We start from the raw sequence: 20,611 nt of genomic DNA on the forward strand, positions 1-20,611 counted from the left end.
TCTTTGAGACCTGAGTGGAGAAATCATTATTTTAATAGCTGCCTAGAAAACTTCATCCACTCTACGGCTTAGATGCATTTTCATCATTTGATTATGCTTTTTGGTATATGACGTCCATCCCGAATGTGGTTATGCTGGCTAAATCATTGTGCCACGTCCCTCTCCGGAACAATAGCTATCGTTCAAAACCTCAAATTCAACCCATCGCCACTACTTCATCGTTCTATTTTCAATTGCCCAGAACATCTGAAAATCTCTCATCCGTTGAGCCGAATGAATTCATTCCATTTCTTGGATGATGTTGTGACCGCCAAATCAACCCGCTACCGCTGCACTCAGCCTCCTAAGATCTCCACCCCACCCCACTTTCTCCTCTTTCCGATCGATCCTCAAGAATCCTTCAAGAATTTTATTCTACGGCCTATTCGGGATCTGACTTTACCGTCTCCGATGCACTGGATTGGGTATGTTTACTGGGTTTTCTATATCCGAGTACTCGGGCCAAGCGTTGAACCACTAGGCATCAAAATTATTGAGTCTCTGCAGACACTTCGACTTATTAACCACTCACCCGCTTTTTCGAAAAGGAACATATTCAACATTTCCACTAGTCGGTTATCAGATTCTTTCATGATCCCCACATGAAGAGATAGTCATGTCATTATATTGATGGTTTATTGGTTGGGGCATTTAGAGGAAGCTTGAAGAGCAGGCAGTCCCAAGAGTGATCTACTTAACAAGTCTCTCCATTATATTCTAATTTCTATATACATTACCATATACAGATTGCGAAACTTCGATTCATGGATCTTAGTTTTCCTTCTGACCATTTCCTCCTGAGGGAACCTTCCTCAATATTAGCTCAAGTTCTCTAACTAAGGCTTTCTATCTGGGAATCCCAAATCAACACCGAATGCTGGGAATACATATCGCATGAGTTTTCCATTCTTCGTCAAATCATCCGAGTAATCATTTAGGATCTTCATGTCCGCATCGTCCAATTTTACGATGTTCATGTTTGCCTTTATTCTATCAAGAGTGACGGACTTGGCGAGGACCGAGCTTCCCCGAGCAACTATTGTTTATTAGCATGACTTACAACGGCAGTCGCAAATTCAAGGGGGTCTTACCATGGTAGCTAAGCAATATTGAAGCTGGTGGTACATCCCTCTTCTTCGCAACCTCAACAATTGGGGCAGCGGTGAACAATGGACTACCAGTGCTTCCAAGAGGACTGTAAGCTGTGATGTGGATTCCCTTTGACTTGCACAAATCGTAAATCTCTTGCTGTGGCAATGAAGGGTGATTTTCGATTTGGTTGACGGCTGGAGTAATAGTAGCTTTCGAAAACAATTCTTCCAAATTCTTTACACTGTAGTTGGAAACTCCGATGGCCTTTGTCTTACCGGTCTTGGAGACTTTCTCGAGTTCTTGCCATGTTTGGGTGTGGGACCATTCTGTTTGAAGATCGCGGGAGCCATCGGGATGTTTGGGGAACAATTCGTGGTTTCCTAGTTGAAATGTTAGACATTATTACGCGATGAAAATGAAGGGGTAACGGGGTAAGTGAAAGAAATCCGCTTACCATTTGGGTTCATAGGAACTGGCCAATGCATCAAATATAAATCGACATAATCCAGTCCCAACCTCTTCAAACTCTTATCAAGAGCCTCTTCGACTCGCGTATGATATGTACACCATAATTTGGTAGTGATAAAGATATCCTCTCTCTTAACTCCGGATGCGAAGGCTTCCTTGAGTCCCTGTCCTACTTCCTCTTCGTTTCCATAGACATATGCTGCACGAGTTCGTTAGCTAGTATTACACATATCCCCACATTTACGAAAGTAGAAGGTGAAGAGCAGAAGGCAAATAGAAGGAGGTCATACCGCAATCGATATGTTTGTATCCAATCGACAGTGCGTAAGAAACGGCTTTCGCGACTGCGCCCGGCTCAGATTGCCATGTACCAAGTCCTAATGCCGGAATCTCAGCACCGGTATTGAGCTTGAATCTTGTATCGGCCATTGTGTTCTTATTTGATTATGTTTGTTGGTATGTTGTTGGTTTTATTTGATTGATCGATGTGAAAATGAAGGGACAAGCAGACTTTAATAAGACGTGGCTTCTTAAACGTGGGGGAGGGGGAATTTAGTACCTGGATAGTAGTATTCCGAGCTATTACATCTCAGGGTGGAGGAATGATGAAATATCTCTCAACCCCACCATGTAACCCCCACCAACCCCACTTCTGTGGAAGATTATTGTAGATCGGCAATGTCAATGAGAAGATCTTAAGAGCAGCGACGCTGGCTCAAAACATATGAATTTACACTTCATAGAATGCTTTCTCTTCAAGCTTTGCTTAATCTTGTGCAAAAGCTATGCCCATTCCAGGACGGTTATCGTGCCTTGGTGGCCGAGATCGAGCTGCTCTCGGGTTTAAATGCGTCGACGGATGCCCTCATATTTGTTACACATCCGAGTCATCAAGTAATTTTTCAATTTGTTCTTGGAAAATTCTTGACGACGACATGTCATTCCGTTTGATGTATCTTCTGCGGTCAGAAACTAGATTGCGCATGAATTTGATTGAGGTGCAATAGTTTTGCCTCGCAGCCACTATCACATAGAGCGTTATGATCACTTGCAGTTGTACCATTGCAGTCACAAGATGTATTTTTGTAGACTCGATCTCGTATTTGAAGTCTCAAAAATTGTTTTTGTCCATCCAAACAACCAAATTCAGTGCGATAAGGACAAGAGACTCTACGATTTTGGGTCTTAATATTACCAGTGCCTTGGAAAGGATAGCCCTCACTGTTCGATGGCGTGTGAGGAGTCCACGAGCAGGACCTTTAAGTGAGGTACACTTGAATTTCCAAGTATCGAGGGCCTTAAATGAACAGATTCAAAATAGATGTTTCATGCGTCAGTCTCATAAGTCTCACCGAACGTGTGTATAACATCAGAAGACTAGAGGTTTTAATGGCATGTCTTACTGTATTTTCGTTGCTAGTGAGTATCGGATCTTCTTCAGGCGTTTCAAGCCTGACCATGGCACAAACTTTTCAGATCGATCTTGCAACATTGAGCTTCTCATATTGTATGGACAAGAGAGTAAATGCTGCAATTTTTCAAGCGGAACTTTCAAATAAGGGTCACAGAATTTAATACGTTCCGCTCAATTTCGAGCACTAAGTCATATCTTGAAATAATTATGTCGCTTCAGTCATTTATAGCACACAATTGAGGTATCGATGGGCGAGTAGCTAAGTCTTGTCATGTTTCTGATTTAGATTTCCAGACACTAGAACCTGAAACTACCCGTGAAAGATCTCAACGGACTATTGAAGATTTGATTCCCAACTGCAATATGTTATGACAGAAACATAACAAGTATGGCAATGCTTACTGCAGAGTTTGCCGTGGCTTTGTTTGGCTCAAATGAGTATGGAGATCATATGGTGAACGAGACTGACACCTTCAACAAGGTAGCAAATTGAACATAACCAACCTGATCTTAACGAAAACAAAGCTTCCATTCACCATTGGATCGCCATCCACGACATTAGTTCACCAAAGATCGCCAATATCTTTTATTGGCACATTAGACTATAGAGTGGCCGAGCGTCACTTCTTAAGTGCAGCCAGATTGCAAAAGTACTCGGTGATCCTCATTACGTTAGCACCTTTGAGAAACGGCAATCATAAACAAGCTGTATATGGAGTTTCCGTCTCTCGCCAGTCAAATTCGGAGATGAGATATACTTGTGAAAGAGCGGAAATCATGCTAGATTGATACTTCCATTGAAGAGAGGCTCAATGATATCGGAACCTGACTATAACTCTCAATGAATTGACACTGCATAAACTTACAGAAGTGCCGAGAGCTTCATTCAATAAGCATTTCACTCAATCAGGGATGAGAGATATCGTTCGTCATGCCTTCTAATCACCAAAACAAGAATCAATATTTACTCCACTGGCGGATGATGGGTTGAAAATCAAGAACGAAGGAGCAAGCGGAGTAGCTTCATTCAAATCTCTGCCAACAATTCACTGAAAGATTGATAGTCAATATAGGACGCGGTGTAACGCAGCGTGAGCTGTTGCCTTGCCTGCGCTCTACAATCGGAATTGCACATTCATTTTTGGATTGATCTATGAGGTCATAAGACTTTACATAGCGCAAACTCGTTCTTACATATGAGGATCCAAACACTCTTGGATTTTAAAAAATTCTCCACACAAGGCATTTAATTTCTGTTCAGCCGCTCTTTTACGTGTGCCTGAAATTGATGCAATTCATTATTCGCACAAACTTAGGCTCCATCAATGATTAAGGTCATTGCTCCTTCGCTTAGCAGATGGCCGCAGCGGCTTCAATAATACCCCAGCATTTCATTCCAACATCACCTTACTAGCGCGTCAATTGAGATCCAGTAAGCTTGGCGACCAAGAGTAAGTCTATCAAAAGCGCTTCTGTTTGCGTCGCGATTGTTTATATAAAACAAAATGGGCAATTGGAGAATATCGATTGATTAAGCTTCGTTTTATGATTATTTAGACGTTTGCCTTCATATCAACTATTCATCTTCGATACTTTATACTTTCATTAATCAAAACATGTTTATCTATACACCTTTACTACTTTTTTTGTCGGCTCTCTCGACTACAGCCATGGGTGACCCGGAAATCTATTCAGCACAAATCACACCAGCCCCTACCACTCTTGAAAGCCTCGTCCTCCGTGATACTACTGAGGCTACAACTACTACATATCGTGATCCCCCTGACATTGTTAGCGTCGAGCCAACACCCTTTCCTTCCTTCTGCTGCTCTTATAACACTAAGAAAGTATCAGATTCTCTCGTTAACGGAAGCTACGTTCTCAACTTGAATGGTTTTGGAAACACAGATTCGTCCCCCGCACACTCGAGCAAGAGTACGGACCTTGAATGTGTCCCTAGCCTCAAAAATGCGATTGATGAAGTTTTTATGTCAGAAGGTGGATATCAAAAGTCACTTTGGTGTTATCCAAGCTATGGGGGTGTAAATGATACATATGTTGTAATAGATATGACAGCTCACCCTGAGGATCAAGGAGCAGCTCTCCTAGAAGTTTTGGTAAGTGACATCCAAAGAACAAAACATGAAGGAAAAAAGAATTAACGGGTTACTTTCGCAGAGAAAATGGGCCCCAGGCTGGGCGGCGCCAAGCGTGGCAGCAGTGCCAGGCTCGGAACCAACACAATGGATGGATCCTCGAACTCTTATTCCGGATGATGCAACTTGTCAGAAGGGTGGTTCATGCTCTGGTCAACAAGTGAGATTTTACTATTCATTCCCTTAATAAAAACTTAAATGCTAACTGAAAGGCTTCAAAGTTGCCGATGGGATATTGTAAATCAAATTGTCGTTGATGATTTGAAACGTAGACGAAGACAGAAACGCTTCCATATTATTACCATAACACACCAAGATTGGAGAAGCATGATGGACAGACTATGTGCAACCAACTGGCCAACTTTTTGTTCTACAATTTCAATTTTATTTTATTGTATAACAATAGAGGATTGTTAGCACAGAAAACGCTCAATTGAATGTGATTGTTCAATGGACTTAAGTGAGTTATGTAACATGAACCAGTGACATTATCGCTGCAGCGTCAGATGGTACTCGAATGTCTAGATACAAGCAAAACCATCAAATTAGAGACACCAAAATGTTCACGTCTTACATATAAATTGACTGAGCAATGTCCAGTGCCAATCTGAACAACATTCGCGATGTATCCAATGTTCAATTTTGACTCCGACATCGAACATCCACACAAGTGATCAGATCTGTATCCAATAACATATATGCTTTGTCCAACGTAATATCAAACAATAACAAGTATTTCTTCACCAACTCAGTTTCCGGTAATGAAATTCAATGTAATTGTTCAATTCAAGTACTGACATTAAAATCTAGCTAATGTTCAAATCTAACCCCAACTTCCCGAAGCCCATCTAAGAAAGAAATATGGATTCGTGCACATACTAGTCCAAGCCCTGAATCCCAAAACCAACGATATGAAACATGGAAGTCTATTACAATGAATATAAAAGAACCTCAAAAGCAACGATAAAGACTCTTGACAAAAGAAATACCATGTTGGGAAGAAGATTACACTCCCAACTTCCTCTACCAACACCTCAAAACTCCGTCAAACGATGTTATAGATTTGCACTGATGCAATCCAGTTATCTTGGGTATCTTGACCCGCTGCTTGCCGCTCGTCGACGTTCCTCCAGAGTCTCCTTTGGCTTGCTAGGGAACTCTGTTTCATCATCCCCGCGTCTTTTCATATAATAATCTTTAATAACTTGCTCGCTTGTAGCATTTTTGAAGAAGTGTCTGAGCGTTGACTCGACACGCTTTCCTGCATCTTCGCGGTCCCGGTCAGTTTCGTACTCAGTGTTCCAATGCACAGCCCATTCCAGTACAAGATAGTCTGCATAACTTCTTTTTTTGTACTTGAGATAATGATATCCAATGTCGGAAATATCAAGTCTAGTACCACATTCAACTTCAATCTCATCGACAAGTTTCTCAGATGCGGCGGGATCCAAGGCAAAACCCTTCCCCTCTTTGAAACATTTGTGTAAAAAGCGGCGAGCCTTATTGACGATTAAAATACGCTCAGAATCGGGAAGTCCTGGGCCTTTGGGAATTTTCTTGTAAGCGGAACTGATTTTGGCGCTGGTATTTAGATCTCCGCCCACTTGTCGAGAGATCTTCTCTACGACATTATCTTCTTCATCTGCCTGATACTGCCACATCTTATCGAAATCCGTTTTCAAGTATTCAGACCACAAGTCTATAATGATTCTTTCGTCGTGAGTTAAATCCTTGTCGGTCTTGGGTGGTAGCATAGACATGATGAGTTGTTGATGAAGGGGTTGCTGAACGTTGGCTGGTGTGATAGAGAGACACTGGAGATTGATGAAGAGCAAACAAAACTTTGGCAGGGATTCGACAGAACTTTGGTGGAAATAACGCCAGGAGGATTATTGGATTGTGGAGAAGTGATAACAGAGTTTTCAAGTCTGGTAAATATTTAAGAGAAGAACTTTGGAGAACTCGCCGAGTTTGTAAAGTGTTGATGTTGATTTGGATGAGAATTTGCTTTTGTATAGAGATGAGGATACTATGTGTGTATGTGTGCGTAAAGTGATTGTTGGAACTGTACGAGAGAAGTAACAGAAAATAAAAGGGGCGTCTCATCCTATTTAAGCGCGTTTGGAGGGACTTTGGAACTCGAATCAGTCATTCAAACGAAGCATTGAATCATAATTGATTCTTTTTTCTCGAACTGTCATAGGTCATTTCAAATCACCCAAAATAGACATAAATGACACAGAAGCAGCGGACTGAAGAGTGATTCTGTCATAATACCTTGTATTCCAGTCATTTTAGAGTTTCGAGGTTCGTTTGGTCATCAAATTTCATCAATGATGTGTGCGACTGGGGTAAATTTAACATGACTGAAAGAAGGGCTTGTTATGGAACGATAATTGCCGAACTCAGTCACCAATAAGTGAATTTCGAGGCAAAAACACGTTTTGTCAGTCATTTTCCCCAACAAGGTGTGTCATTGTGGTGAATCTCGTTCTAAAAATAACTTCAATCGTAGTACATGTTGATTTATAATCTGTATGATATGTGACTGGAGTGTGAGTGCGAAGGCTTTTAACAGTCATTCTTTGAGGAAGGCAGCCAAAATTGCTCATAGCCCATTAAGGCTTGGGTTTAAAATGACTGATATGCCGTGAGATCAGAGGACCTTGCGCACTCAAGAGCGACGATGGAAATGGGACCTTTCTCAAGTCAACGTAGGTCCCGCCATGACAGGAGAAGCCCTCTTCAAGAGTCTTTTCAGTGCTTGGGCAAGCTTATGTCCTATTCCCACTGGTGCAACTGGCTCTGAACCATAGCCTAATATTTCACCCGGTGCTATAGCTATCGGCACCGCGACTTGGCTTGAGAAAAAGACACCCAAGGATGGCGAGGTCACCATAAAAGTCACCGACGGGGAACACAACTCTACTAGCCAACGCGATTTTTTTTATCAACGTGATTACCTCATACGCCAACGCCAGTACATCGAGAGATAATTGTCGACCGTTCAGTTGAATAAATGAGATTGATCTCAAGAGACTCGTGGGGCCAGGTGAATCAATTACCACTACTGGATGTGATATCTATTGCAATTTTATAATCTTTCGATGCAGAACTTCACGACGACACTCCAGAAACTGCATAGCAGTGGCTCAAAACACAGGATAGTTAAAATATAGTGTGATGGGATAATGCTGACGTCATCACAAGACTTCGGATTTGAGCTACGCGAGCTTGGCACCTTTCATTGCTCAGAAATAGTCGACACAGTATTCGATGTTCTCGCCATCATATTCGACGCTGTACCTCCCGAATTTGCTTGAATTATTATTGAGGGAGTCGCGTTGGCAAACATCGCTTGCGATGCACTTGATTCATTCAACCCTCTCAGTCGCAAATGAGATCTAAAGCACCAAGAATTAGAAACACTCAAAAGCTTGGCACAAAGAAATGAGAAACATAAGTGCCAATATTGGAACATGAAAGGAGAGATATAGGGTTCTCGCCCTAGGCCGTACTGCTCTGTAGTGGTTGTTCCCTCGGAAGATTTGAATATTACTATGTAGCAATCTTTTGTAGGAGGATTATCATTGTAAAGTAAAACCAGTTTTCCAAACAATTTCATTACCCTCTTAGTTTTCATCCTTTGTAACACAACCCACAACGATACAAAAATGAAATATATACACTTGATATATCCATCCCCTCTTTCGCACCATCACGAATTTCTCAAACACCCTATCATCTTATAAAACGACCACAAATCAGAATTCATTTATCTCCGTCACGCTTTTAACCGCGTGCAAGATTTACCAGGTCAATTTCAATCACTTGTAAATCTTGGCCAATGATCACAATCGCGCTCTCGATAATAGCAACTTGCTAGATTTATTGAACTTCTCATCTAAGATAGAGATTCCAGAGTTCCGGCAATCATTGCTCAGAGTTCGAAATCCAACTGTTGTGCATATGGTGGTGAGGACACCCGTCACGCATGGATAGGTAACCTCACTCTACGTAACCGAAAAAAGCGGCGGAAATTGAGTACCCTTTTAGAGGTCTTTTTTAATAGATTATAAATTCATTTCAGATTAAATATTGAAATTTGAAAAAAGTATACGAAACTTTGAGTTTTTTTCGTATTGATATCAAGTGTTTTTATCATTTAATATTACATCAAAAGGAGTTTTAGTCGTTGAAGTTCTTTTGAATAGTGTTCAATTTCCGCCGCTTTTTTCAGTTACGTAGAGCCTCAATCAGTCAACCCCACACTCGCTAAATAGACGACATGATTATGTAAGAAAGTCACGTCAGGAGTTATAATTCTCGATATCCACCTCGAGCTTATATAAACAATAAGAAAGAGATAATATAAACGCTCAAATCTTAAGCCTCCTACAGATAGAAACTATCCATTCATACTTCAAACTTCGTATATCCTACCATATACGCATTCTTAGTCTAATTATCGCAAATTCCAACAAACGAAGCGATTTTTACAGCAAACTACTATAAAAGTCTGTACATTGAGGAAAAAATGCCTTAAAGCCTAAAAGTGCTTATAAATCTTTTGAAAATAAATAAAAAGTTAATTATTATCAATCACCTTTCCCAATACATATCTTTGAGCTTTCAAAATTACAAATCAATCATCAAGAATACACATATAGTTTAGCGCAGATCTCTGTACAGATATTCATAATAGATCGCTGTCTGAGTCTCTAAAGAGACGAGGAAACCTCTGAATGTCATATACCTCTTTTCCCCAATCCACGAATCCAACTCCATCAAACCTATCATTATTATTTCTCATCTCCTCACCGTGTAGCCCGCACAACCCCCCCCTCTCCCCCTCTATCAAAATATCCGAGAACCCTGTCCAGAAACAAAAATTCTCATTACACCCGCCCTATCCTCTCTCACCTTATCCCTCCACACCTCCCACATCCCCTTTAAGATCCCACTCACTTTCACCAGAATCTCACCCAAAGCTCTACACCCACCATATCACCCTTTTCATACCCACCAGTTTCCTTTTCCACTCAGGAAACCCTCCATCTCACCCATCACGATCACCTCTACCATCCCAACATTCCAACATTTCAACCCCCCAAATCCTAGAATTCCAGAAACCTCACTCTCAACACATCTTCAGATATCTCAACTCTCCAGCTTTTCAATCTCAATCCCAACCCCAAAATATCAATATCAATATTAATATCAATATCAAAATAAAAAGAAAAATCAAATATTTCAAAACTCAAAATTGCAATGAAATATATAAAACCCTTTAATCGATAATAAAGTCCGGGGAATCATATCATGTATATTAATAAACTTAAATGCCTTTATATTAATACACAAGAGGAATATTATAGAGTATTAAAACTTATAAATAATAGGCGAAATTGATTCTTTAGGGAAAAGATATTTATCCTATCCCCTAGACCGTTGATTACGGCCGGCATATATAGCCTGTATGCAAATAAGAATATTAATAACTTTATGAATTATATCAAATATGAAAACTATTTAATTGAAATTAAAGATTAGAATTTAATAAATTGATAATAATTAAAAGGTTTATTACAATTTTTTTTTTTAAAAAAAAATTAATAAAAAGTTTTTAAATCCTATTATATTTCATATTCAAGATAATATAATCTATAATTTCAAGAGCTCTTGGATTATAATTACTTTATTGGCTAATGAGATATTGTAAATAGAACCCGGCTGTAATCAATAGTCTAGGGGATAAAGAGGAATAGAAATAGAAATAGAAATAGAAAGAGGAATAGAAAGAGGAATAGAAAGAGGAATCAAAAACCAGACAAATCAAAAACAAGAAAAATCAAAACCTAAACAGATCAAAAACCAAGCAAATTCAAAAACAATTCAAAAATCAAATCAAACAAAACCGATGTTAATTATATCATATCATATCATATCATATCATATCATATCATATCATATCATATCATATCATATCATATCATATCATATCACATCATATCAATTCATTCCATATCAAATCCTCCTCCTCTACCAATACCAAAATCTCCAATACCCTCCCTCCCTCTTCTCTTCTCTTCTACACCCCAAACTCCCACATTATTACATAATTCTCGTATTCATTGTACATATATTTCCTTTCCTTATCCCTGCCAACCCAGAACGTCATTCTTCATCTTTTAAGAAAAAAAAAATATATATTCATTAACCCCTCCTCCCTTCCCATTATTCATCAACATAAGGATTCCACTCCATACCCGGATAGCTCGTTGCAGACATTTGCAATTTATCCTCTTTTGCATGTGTTATTTTATTAACGACATCGTGATGGTGAATATACTCGCTAATCTCGCGTTCATTAATATCTGCCACCCCTTCACCACCTCTCATTGCAACTTCATTTTCTTCCTTCCTCTCCGAGTACCTGTCTCCCAAATCGGCATCCTCGCTTAGTAATCTTGAAACCGGATTCGAAAATTTATCACCATGATGCTTCATGTCGTCATCGCAATCCACATACAATTTATCATCCATCACACTCACCCTATGCGGTTGTGGGGATGGAGAGTCAGAAATTTGTGACACAGCACTAACAAGACTTCTTCCCGTGCTAGAACGCCGTAAATCATCATCCGTAGCCACCGAGAGATTTCTATTTCGATGCCAGTCTGGGTTTTGTTGAGATGGCGAGGGTGGCAATGGAAAACGATCGATGTCAATATTTTCGTATGACGGTGAGAATTCACCCATGGGCAATGGAACTGAAGTTGGACTTCTCGATACTAGATGTTCGTCCTTAAAAGGATGAACAGGTGGCGTAGATGACCGATAGTATTGATCATGTGCATCACTGCTATGTGGTAAAGCAAGCTGAAAAGGGCGTTGCTGACCAGGCTGCTCGCGAGCGGGAGATCGAGCTAGGATGTCCTCGTCGCTTGGAAGATCGGTACGAATAGAAGATATCAATGGTGAACGATGTGTGTCTATAGATGGTAAGTTTATAAGTCTTCTTTCGGGTGAGAAGTTTTGATGAAGTGGTGGTGAGTGGTGCAAAATGGAGGAACCAGAATAAGCAAGAGGTGAGACAGGTGATGGCACTGAGTACTGTTGGGATGAATTTGGAAGATCTTCCCCCAGAGACGGACGATTAAATTTATTAATACCGCGTGGGTCATAGTTGGTAGGTGTTGGGGTCGTTCCATCACCACGAACAAGATTGTATCCATCTGGAATGGGGACTGAATCATATTGGGGCTCAGGGAGTCGTGGTGGGGTGTCGTACCAACGAGGATGATGATGCGAACGAGGATGTGAGTAATCCTGTTTGTTACCATCCGACTTGCTAGAACTGCGAGTCTGTTCTTGTTCTTGATCTTTTTTCCTTAATCTTTGCGCGGGTGTGGCAATCGCATCGGGTAAGACCTCAAGTGATTCCGCGCCTAGATCCGAGTACATTCTAGCCACTGGTACAACCACAGGCTTCCTTCCATCATCTTCATTTCTTTCACTATCTTTCTCTAGCGTATTCGATCTTTTTCTAAGCATACCGGTCAATAGTCCACTCACTGAAGGGCGCCTCGGGCGGGGTTCCAGATGCAGCTTACTATCCTGTCTTGATGGGGTTTCAGTCTTTTGAAGAGAGGTGGAGGGGCCCAATTTCGAAAGAAAGTTCAACGGTTGACTTGGTCTTCGTTTATGGCCCATATTTGTGCTTTGTATAGAATGGTCTTCGAACTGAGGCGAAGAAAGGGTGCCAGTTCGGGGACCAAAGCTTGAAAGATCTGTTGTGGCCCTTTTTGGCTTAAAGAGTACTGACCCATCTCCTTTGGGGGAACGTGTAAAAAGGCCACTCAAACCACTTAATCGACTTCGCTTTTCATCTTTCTGAAGGGTTTTCCCCATTGTAGTTGTAGAACGTCCAAACATATTAGAATGCGATGTTTCCAATGTAGAGTTAGGATTGAGGAAAGATTTTGGCGTTTGAGGACTATCATGCTGGCTACTCATAAAATTGGACTGGCTACCAGAATGTTGTGCTACCATACTCTCTCTTCCAGAATTGGATGATTGTTCACCGGAGATATCAAATGTGCCCCAGAAGCCAGACCCCCTCCTTTTTTGCCTGTCGTCACGCATCGGAGATGAAGCAGAAGTATTAATAGGATATTTTTTCTCCTCCTTTGAAACAGAACTTCTTCGTTCTCTAGACAAGGAGCGTACGAGATTTATGCCTCGATTGACAAGGTCTGAGCTACGTCGTCGCCGATGAGCAGTAGGCTCATTAGAGCTTTCAAGGGGCCGAGCTCCAGGGAGCTCATCTGCTCGGTGATATGAAGGAAAAGGTTCAGTCCGACTAGGAGGTGCTTGATGATATCCACCGGGCATATCAGGATCACTTCTGATTTCAGTAACCGGCCCCCCAAATAGCTCGGGGTAGCGTTGAGTGGAAGAAGGAGGTGTCTCGAATGGTAAAGCCGGTATCAGTGGCGGAGCATTACTATCACGAGGCTGGACAAACTGCTTATCAGAAGTCGAACCTCGCCTAGACCGAGAATTTTTCGAGACGCTGTTCCATGAGTCTTGACGATTGTGTCTGATGGCTGGGTTTGATCGCCCCATGTCTTGTGTAGGGCTTCTTTGAACAAATGGATCTGCGACACGAGGGAAAACCGAGAAACGAGGCTGTGGGCTGATTGGAAGATTGGCTTTTGGGTCTCGAACTATGTCCGCAATTGCAACATCTGCATGCGAATTTTGCTGTGGGACAAGATTCTCTTTAACCTCCGCCGCATTTGATGTTACTGCATCTTGTGTACCACCATTAGACTCAATCTCAAACTCATCTTCATCATCAGATATGGGAAATCTGGTTTGGGGTCTTCTGGACCCAAATTCGAATCCAAACTTGGATGTGCGTCGGATAGGCGGCAATGTCTTGGATGAAGGCTGCCTTCCTTGCTCCTCAGGAGCAGCTATAGTCTGATTCGTCGGTTGTGTAGAAAGAGGTGTTTGTACAGAACCAATAGTCGGTCGACTGAAATGATCAGATGTAGTGGCCTGATCCAGACTTGCTCCTCGCGGTCGATTAATCATGCTGATCGGAACGCGGGTTGATGATTCCAACTCCGCACGACCTTGAACTGTGTACCCTCCGATAACCGATGCAGCTGCAGCCGAATTTCTTCTATTAAGATTCTCTCTTTGGGCATTATTAGAAGCCGTGTCATCACTAATTGATTGCGCACTCCTTGGCAGAACTGAGAGACTGTTTGATACGCAATCGTCTTTTATCAAATGCTGATTAGTTTGCTTGTCATTGGTGAAGTAATTTGAATCAGCAAATTGGGCTGTGTCGAAAGGATCCCATGTCAGTTCATACTTACTTATGGGGGCCGGAGGATTTAGAACATATTGCTCATCCGTTTTATCGGGAGCTAAAATCTCACCTGCAGTATCACGTGTCACTAAATTCATCTCCTCCGCGTGTCCCGCTTGCGCCTCTTCGTCGCTTGTGGGAGGAATGCCAACCATGCCAATTGGAGTAAGCACATCCGATGAAGTTGATATTTGTGAGTGTCTGGTTGGTTCGGATAGTATGTTCTGCTCTGCATTCCGAACGGGGTCGGTCCGGCCTGTAGCTCTCGATAGATTGAGCGCTAAGCCCCATGATGAACGATCAGGGTTTCTCGACTTAGGAGGGGGACTCGTCTAAAGAAGGGTTAGACTTAGCGCTAGAACACTCATTATGATGATGATGATGAAGATGATGGGCCACATAGCAAGGAGAAAAAAACAATTGTGATGGGCTGGATTTTTCCTTAGTCGTACACACCCGTCAGACGGGATTGGGAAAGCAATGAGCATTCATCCACGCTAACTAAGCAAAACGATGGAAATTCAAAAAATAAAACGCCTAAAAAACCCATATCCAACCCAGAAGGAGATGTTAATCTACCTTATCGCTACTACCGGCCGCACGAAGCCTGTTCTTGCCTTTTGCCAGCAATCCTTTACCTGCCTGGAAACCAGCCTTTCCAGCCTTACCACCAAATATTCCAGCTGTGTGAAGGAACTCTTTTCCCTTAGCTTGAACCTGTTGAGTTGTAATTTTAGCATGAGCTGGTGAGAAGCCTTGCTGAATACCAGATGGTCCAGTTTGTCCTGTTCGTGATGCAGGTACTGATGCTTGCGATGGTGCACTAGCATTCAAATATTGTTGATAATAAGGCGACTGCAATGCCGCGGATCCGCTTCTCGTATTTCTTCTGGTTGAGCCAGTCGGTACAGTTGTTCTAAAGCCTCCGTAGCATTCATTTACATCAGCATGTTCTGGCTGTTCAGCCTTCAAGGCAAATATCCATTCATGGATACCCGAGTCCATAGCTGCAAAGCGCTCCCTTGTTTCGTCGAATGCATGTACCCTTTCATGAACTTCTTTCATCCCTACAATTTCTTTGAACGTTAAAATCTTTCCCATGCTAGATGTCCGTGGTGAAGTGGCGGATTCGCGTCGTGAAGGTGAGGGTTCACGTGCAATAAAGGGATTTGGACTACTCGATGCAGAGTGTGGATTAGAGCCAAGCGGATCAGTGGATAGATCCAATGTTGATCCATAAGCCGGGTGTTCATTTTCAGGAGTTGGGACGATGGGATATGATGCAAATTGTGGCTGCTCCTTTTCTTGGGCCAAAGAGACGTTAACTGTGGGCGGAGATTCAGGGCTAACCGTGTGTTGATTAATAGCGGCAGCACCACCTCCAAGAAGCACAGCGCCAGCACCTAAGGCAATATTTCTCTCCACGTGATCATTATTATGTGGAACCTCCTCTAAGACTTCCTTCTCCATGTATGGTTCCGGGTCCATCTGCTGGAGGCCTTCAATTGGTGCGTCGGCTCTCTCAATTGGTGCATCGGCTTGATTTGTAGGTGATTCAGGCGTGTTGGTATCAGTTGGAGCTACGGTATCCATACTTTTTTCCCAAGAGAAACGTGTAGGTAAAGGTGGACGAGCTTGCTGCTTTGACATTCGGTGAGAGCTGAGAGGTCGGATTTCTGGCATGTCTGCTGGAATAGCTTGCTCTGCTTGTAGCTTGTCGGGAGATGATGTTGCTATTGGGGACGAGTGATCTTCGTCACCTATATCATTCCAGTAATCATCATACACATCCGTTAAGTATGTACTTTCTCGCGATTCTTCCATGTTATCGGAGATTGGTCTTTCGCGCAAGTTCTCGTGGCCTTGTTCTGATTGTGATGGGCGTGGGGATAAACTTTTGACTATGTCTTTTCGGAGTCTGTCATTTTCTTCATCCAAAGGTCCAGTGTCAGTGCTCAGAGTTGGCAATACCTGTGGTCGCAAAGGTGGAAGAAGGAGTTCATCGGTCTTAAACTCATCGGCTGTACCCGGCTGGAAATCGGTAGATGGTTCTAAAAGAGTTTCCGATGCGGGTTCTTCACTATAGACCAGGCTGTCTTTGATTGGTGGTATAGATGAAGAATCTGGGGGGTTGGGTTGATCGACAAAGTCAGGTTGCAGTTGCGCTTCGGGCGAAGCCTTTTCAAGACTAGGTATTAATTCAGGATGCGGCGTCATAGCAGAATGTACATTTCCATTTGGATCAGGTGTCGGCATCGAATCGGATTTGACACCGAGCGTAACACGTGCTGCTTCTAAAGATGACTCCGGAAGAGAATGTTTAGTGGTAGTAGGTGTCAAATCTTCTATTGCTAAAGCTTGAACTGGATCACTCGGCACCTGAGGAGACGGGGACCGAGGTGTCTCTGGTTGAACAGTGCTAGTGGTTGCAGTGGTCGTATACGACTGCCATCCACCGGGTATTTGAGGGCGGAAACTCACATCACGATCGAGGGTTGGACGTGGCGGTTCTGGATCAGCATCCTCGCGGGCATCTTCGGCGGGAGAAGTAGGACTTGCAGATGAAATCCAGGCCTGTTCTCCCATTGATATTCTTTTGGATGCATTACCGAGATCTGGTGTTCGGGCAGGGCTATTCCCTGGACTCGGAGTACTGATATCGCGTCGATGACCTGGAATAAAAGTTGGAGGAACTATCTGATTATCGCTTTCATTTGGAATATTTTGAAGACGTGGAGAGATAGGTTCAGCTTGCTCCATGATAGCGGGAGTTGACATTTCACGATCTCGATTGTCCGTGGTGCTTGGACCACGACTCATAATGGGACTAATTCCAATGGTCCCAGTACTTTCACTATCAGATCTCTTTACATTACCTTCAGTATTGGAAACTGGTGTTGGAGGAACCGAATTATCATCCTTCCTATCGAAAGCTTGGTTGACAACAGACTTGAACCCGAAAGAGGGCTGGCTCCGAAGAGAGGTATCTCCTGGCGGGTCAGAATTTCCTGATGACGTTTGCTCTGGCAGTTCTGATATGGTTTCGGTTGGAGGGGCGGGGGCACTATCATTTGTTGATCGGGAAAAGAAGTCGGAACCAAATCCGGAAATCCGATGCACGTCCGGAAGTATGGGACTCGTGATTTTAGGCTCGGTTGGTGGATTTGTGATCTCTTGGGCTGGTGATGGAATTTCATTAGCATTAAACCCATCGAAGCCGTATTCACTCTTTCGTTCTTTAACAGGTTCTAGAATTGGCATCAAACGTCTTCCCGAATCAGAACCTTGATCGCCGAAGCTGAATCTTCCTCGATTACCAGGTCCCAAACTATCAGAACTCGACCTTCCACGGACAGCCCCTTGGCCTGGTGAATGTGATATGTCACTCGACCCTTCCATTCTAAGTGAGTCCATACTGGGTCTGACTAAATCTAATGATGCCCGCTCCCTTTCTTGTTTTTCCTCTTCAACTCGGCGATAAATATCCGCGGGTCTGATAAATGGTAAAGGTTGAATATCTGACGCACCTGGGATTGTTGCAGACCGATCTGCAGAGCCAGGGGCAGGTGAAGGTCTGGAACTTGTTGGGAATGGTTGACCTAGAGTTTCGTGAGATCTTTGGTAAATTCGTTGAGCTTCTACTCCCATGGTACTCAGGCTGCTCTTTCGTGCAGGAAACTTGGTAGTTGGAGCTGCAATGGTTGCGCTTTGAGGGGCAGGTGCAGGCCGCATAGATAATGGGGCCGGTACTGCAGACGGCGAAAAATCCTTCGACGTTCCATAATCGCTTGGTGTATTGACTGAACCGACTGACAGGACCGACGAATCATTAGTATTAGTGCGAGCTGGCAGAGAAATGGTTTCGTTATTAAATGAAGATTCGGGTGGCACGGGATTAGCAGACAAGGAAGGTTTTCGTAATCCTGTCGGAGATGGCTGCTGTGTAGATATATGTAAAGTTGGGGGGCCACTCGGGTCGCGTGTATGCTTTATACCTCCCACGCCCATTTGAGAAAACCGAGTTGCGGCAACTGTGGAAGAATCGGCCGAGTGAGGCGGGGACGTAGGTAGTGGTGATTCTTGCCGAATGGTTGCGTTCGAAAAGTGCCTCGACTCGTCGTCCGCTTCGAAAGAATTCCTTCTGTTCAATGGGCTGCCAACAGACGCCGAGGGGAGATTGCCATAACTCTTCTGACTCCGATCCTGTGACATTCCTCTCGCACTGGGAAGCCCTTGACCTGGTTGACGTAGACCTGTAGGTTTTGCTATTGGTGCGGGTGCTGGATCGAGCTCATTTCCATATGCATCATAAGGGTCATATCCATCATCATCTCCCCAGTCGTCGCCTCCATAATCTATCTTCTTTGCCTCGGCCCATTTCTTTGTCTTTTGTCGATTTACATTCGCTCTGTAGGATATGGGAGTATTTGAACCTCCAGACGTAGGATTCCTGGTGATGTATTGTTTAGCAGCGTTCTACGTGACCCGTGAGAATTCCGAAAGTGATGTGCAGGAGCTTACAATAATGACCCATTCTTGTCCGAGGTATTAATATATGGCCTTGCCATGATGCGACAACAAACATTAATTCTTCGCGATCCACGGGAGAATCATATTTTTGACCATGAAATATGATGGATGATGGAAAGTGGCTATGGTGAGTTATTGAGAGGAGATCGAGTGTGGCAATGGAAGTGTGAGATTTATTGAGTGTGGAAGGAGTCTTTATTGTTATCAAGACGATGAGGGAATATGAGAGAGTAGGTAGGTTAGGTAGTAGTGAGGGAGTGAGTGAGTGGATCAGATACGACTTTTTGATTATCGGGAAATCTTCAGAAGTTCAGATGAATGCTGTGGCTGCGTGATTGCCCCCCCGGTTTCTTGGAATGGGAATGGGGTAAGGGGTTCTTGATGAAGTAAGAGAGACCTAGTACAAGGAGGAGGCTACCTGGGTACTTGGATATTTAATATGGACGAGCGGATGAAGTGATGAAACGATGAAGCCATTCAGTTATTGTAAGCTTACGATGCGATGGAGAGAGTACTCAGTAGGTACTTGGGTAGCTATTGTGTCGAGATATATTGTAGATTTATTTATTGGTGAATTTTAGACATTCATTGATAAGGTACTAGGTGGGTGATGCATGTCGTTGTTAATGTAATGTTTTTTAGGTGAATGAAAATCATATTTAGGAGGTATGTGTGTGTGCATGTATACAAGTACTAGTGTGTATATAGTATGTATATATCTCGTATTATGAAGTAGATAACTACCTTGCAAGCTTGAAAGAAATACTATCTCAGTATCTACCAACTATATAAACAAGTAGATCTTTAGCCAAATGAATACATCTATTCACCCTTGTAGAATATCTCCATAGTATCTACTTTGATTTAATCTCCTCGTAATTACACATTCATATAAAGACAAACAAACAAACTACCTAGGTAAGTAACCGGTACATGGACCAAAATGAATGAACAATACATACCTATTCCATACAAGTACCATGTAGTCATCTCCACGAGTGATATTCCGGTATTCATTCATATTAGGTACTCACTGCCGATGCGTTATGCATAGGATCACCAGATGATGATTAGATGATGAATTCTTGACTTTGTACCCACAGACAAGCGTTGAGTTGGAACTCAGCCACAACGTCTACAGAATGTATGCTGATAATGAACAAATGATATGGGAGGATTTCCAAAGGGTCTTGATTTCATTCAGTATTTTATATTAAAAGCTTTTTCTTAAAATAAACCCCCTTTGCCTCGTGATCAATGCAGCCGTAGACATAGACACAGCCAACATCCTTTTATTACAGGATAGAGGTAGCCTTATCTCCTTCCAAGGCTGGAAGAGTAATAATAGTAAGAGATATGTAATACCATTCCCAATTTTAGGCTTAGCTGCTCGGTTTCAGGGTTTATGGAACACCAAGAATTTTCAGGAGTAAACACTGAAGCAAGAACTCCAAACACCAGCTGTCCTATTCTATGTCGGTACTTGCTTGTACTTGTACTTGTACTCTCTCTGTAAATTATCCC

The 20,611-nt window shown here is 42.6% G+C and overlaps 4 protein-coding genes across 4 annotated transcripts; 1 reads left to right on the forward strand and 3 right to left on the reverse strand.

The window, feature by feature from the left end:
* Window positions 1–875: 875 nt before the first annotated feature.
* Window positions 876–2,028, reverse strand: EAE98_002688 (uncharacterized protein; the record flags this gene model as incomplete). Its single annotated transcript, XM_038950308.1, has 4 exons — window positions 876–1,075; window positions 1,131–1,511; window positions 1,586–1,798; window positions 1,890–2,028. 4 exons carry the CDS (start codon window positions 2,026–2,028, stop codon window positions 876–878), a joined length of 933 nt encoding a protein of 310 aa, XP_038812837.1.
* A 2,601-nt stretch (window positions 2,029–4,629) lies between these two features.
* On the forward strand, window positions 4,630–5,356 carry EAE98_002689 (uncharacterized protein; the record flags this gene model as incomplete). Its single annotated transcript, XM_038950309.1, has 2 exons — window positions 4,630–5,130; window positions 5,192–5,356. The coding sequence occupies 2 exons, from the start codon at window positions 4,630–4,632 to the stop codon at window positions 5,354–5,356; spliced, it is 666 nt and encodes a 221-aa protein (XP_038812838.1).
* Window positions 5,357–6,251: 895 nt separating this feature from the next.
* EAE98_002690 (uncharacterized protein) lies at window positions 6,252–6,929 on the reverse strand (the record flags this gene model as incomplete). The annotated part of the gene is made up of 1 exon (XM_038950310.1): window positions 6,252–6,929. One exon carries the CDS (start codon window positions 6,927–6,929, stop codon window positions 6,252–6,254), a length of 678 nt encoding a protein of 225 aa, XP_038812839.1.
* A 4,167-nt stretch (window positions 6,930–11,096) lies between these two features.
* On the reverse strand, window positions 11,097–19,691 carry EAE98_002691 (uncharacterized protein). Its single transcript, XM_038950311.1, has 3 exons — window positions 19,079–19,691; window positions 15,137–19,007; window positions 11,097–14,889 (listed from the first exon to the last, which is right to left on the reverse strand). The coding sequence occupies exons 1-3, from the start codon at window positions 19,123–19,125 to the stop codon at window positions 11,407–11,409; spliced, it is 7,401 nt and encodes a 2,466-aa protein (XP_038812840.1). The 5' UTR covers window positions 19,126–19,691; the 3' UTR covers window positions 11,097–11,406.
* Window positions 19,692–20,611: the final 920 nt, after the last annotated feature.

This window comes from Botrytis deweyae (assembly GCF_014898535.1).
Source record: "Botrytis deweyae strain B1 chromosome Unknown BDEW_005, whole genome shotgun sequence".
Classification (NCBI taxonomy): Eukaryota; Fungi; Ascomycota; class Leotiomycetes; order Helotiales; family Sclerotiniaceae; genus Botrytis; species Botrytis deweyae.

Coding starts and splice junctions, on each gene's coding strand:
- EAE98_002691 (XM_038950311.1), bottom strand. CDS start 19,125: ATGGCAAGGCCATATATTAATACCTCGGACAAGAATGGGTCATTATT. Junction 19,008..19,078: donor GACAAGAATGGGTCATTATT/GTAAGCTCCTGC, acceptor ATACATCACCAG/GAATCCTACGTCTGGAGGTT. Junction 14,890..15,136: donor CGGCCGGTAGTAGCGATAAG/GTAGATTAACAT, acceptor ACCCTTCTTTAG/ACGAGTCCCCCTCCTAAGTC.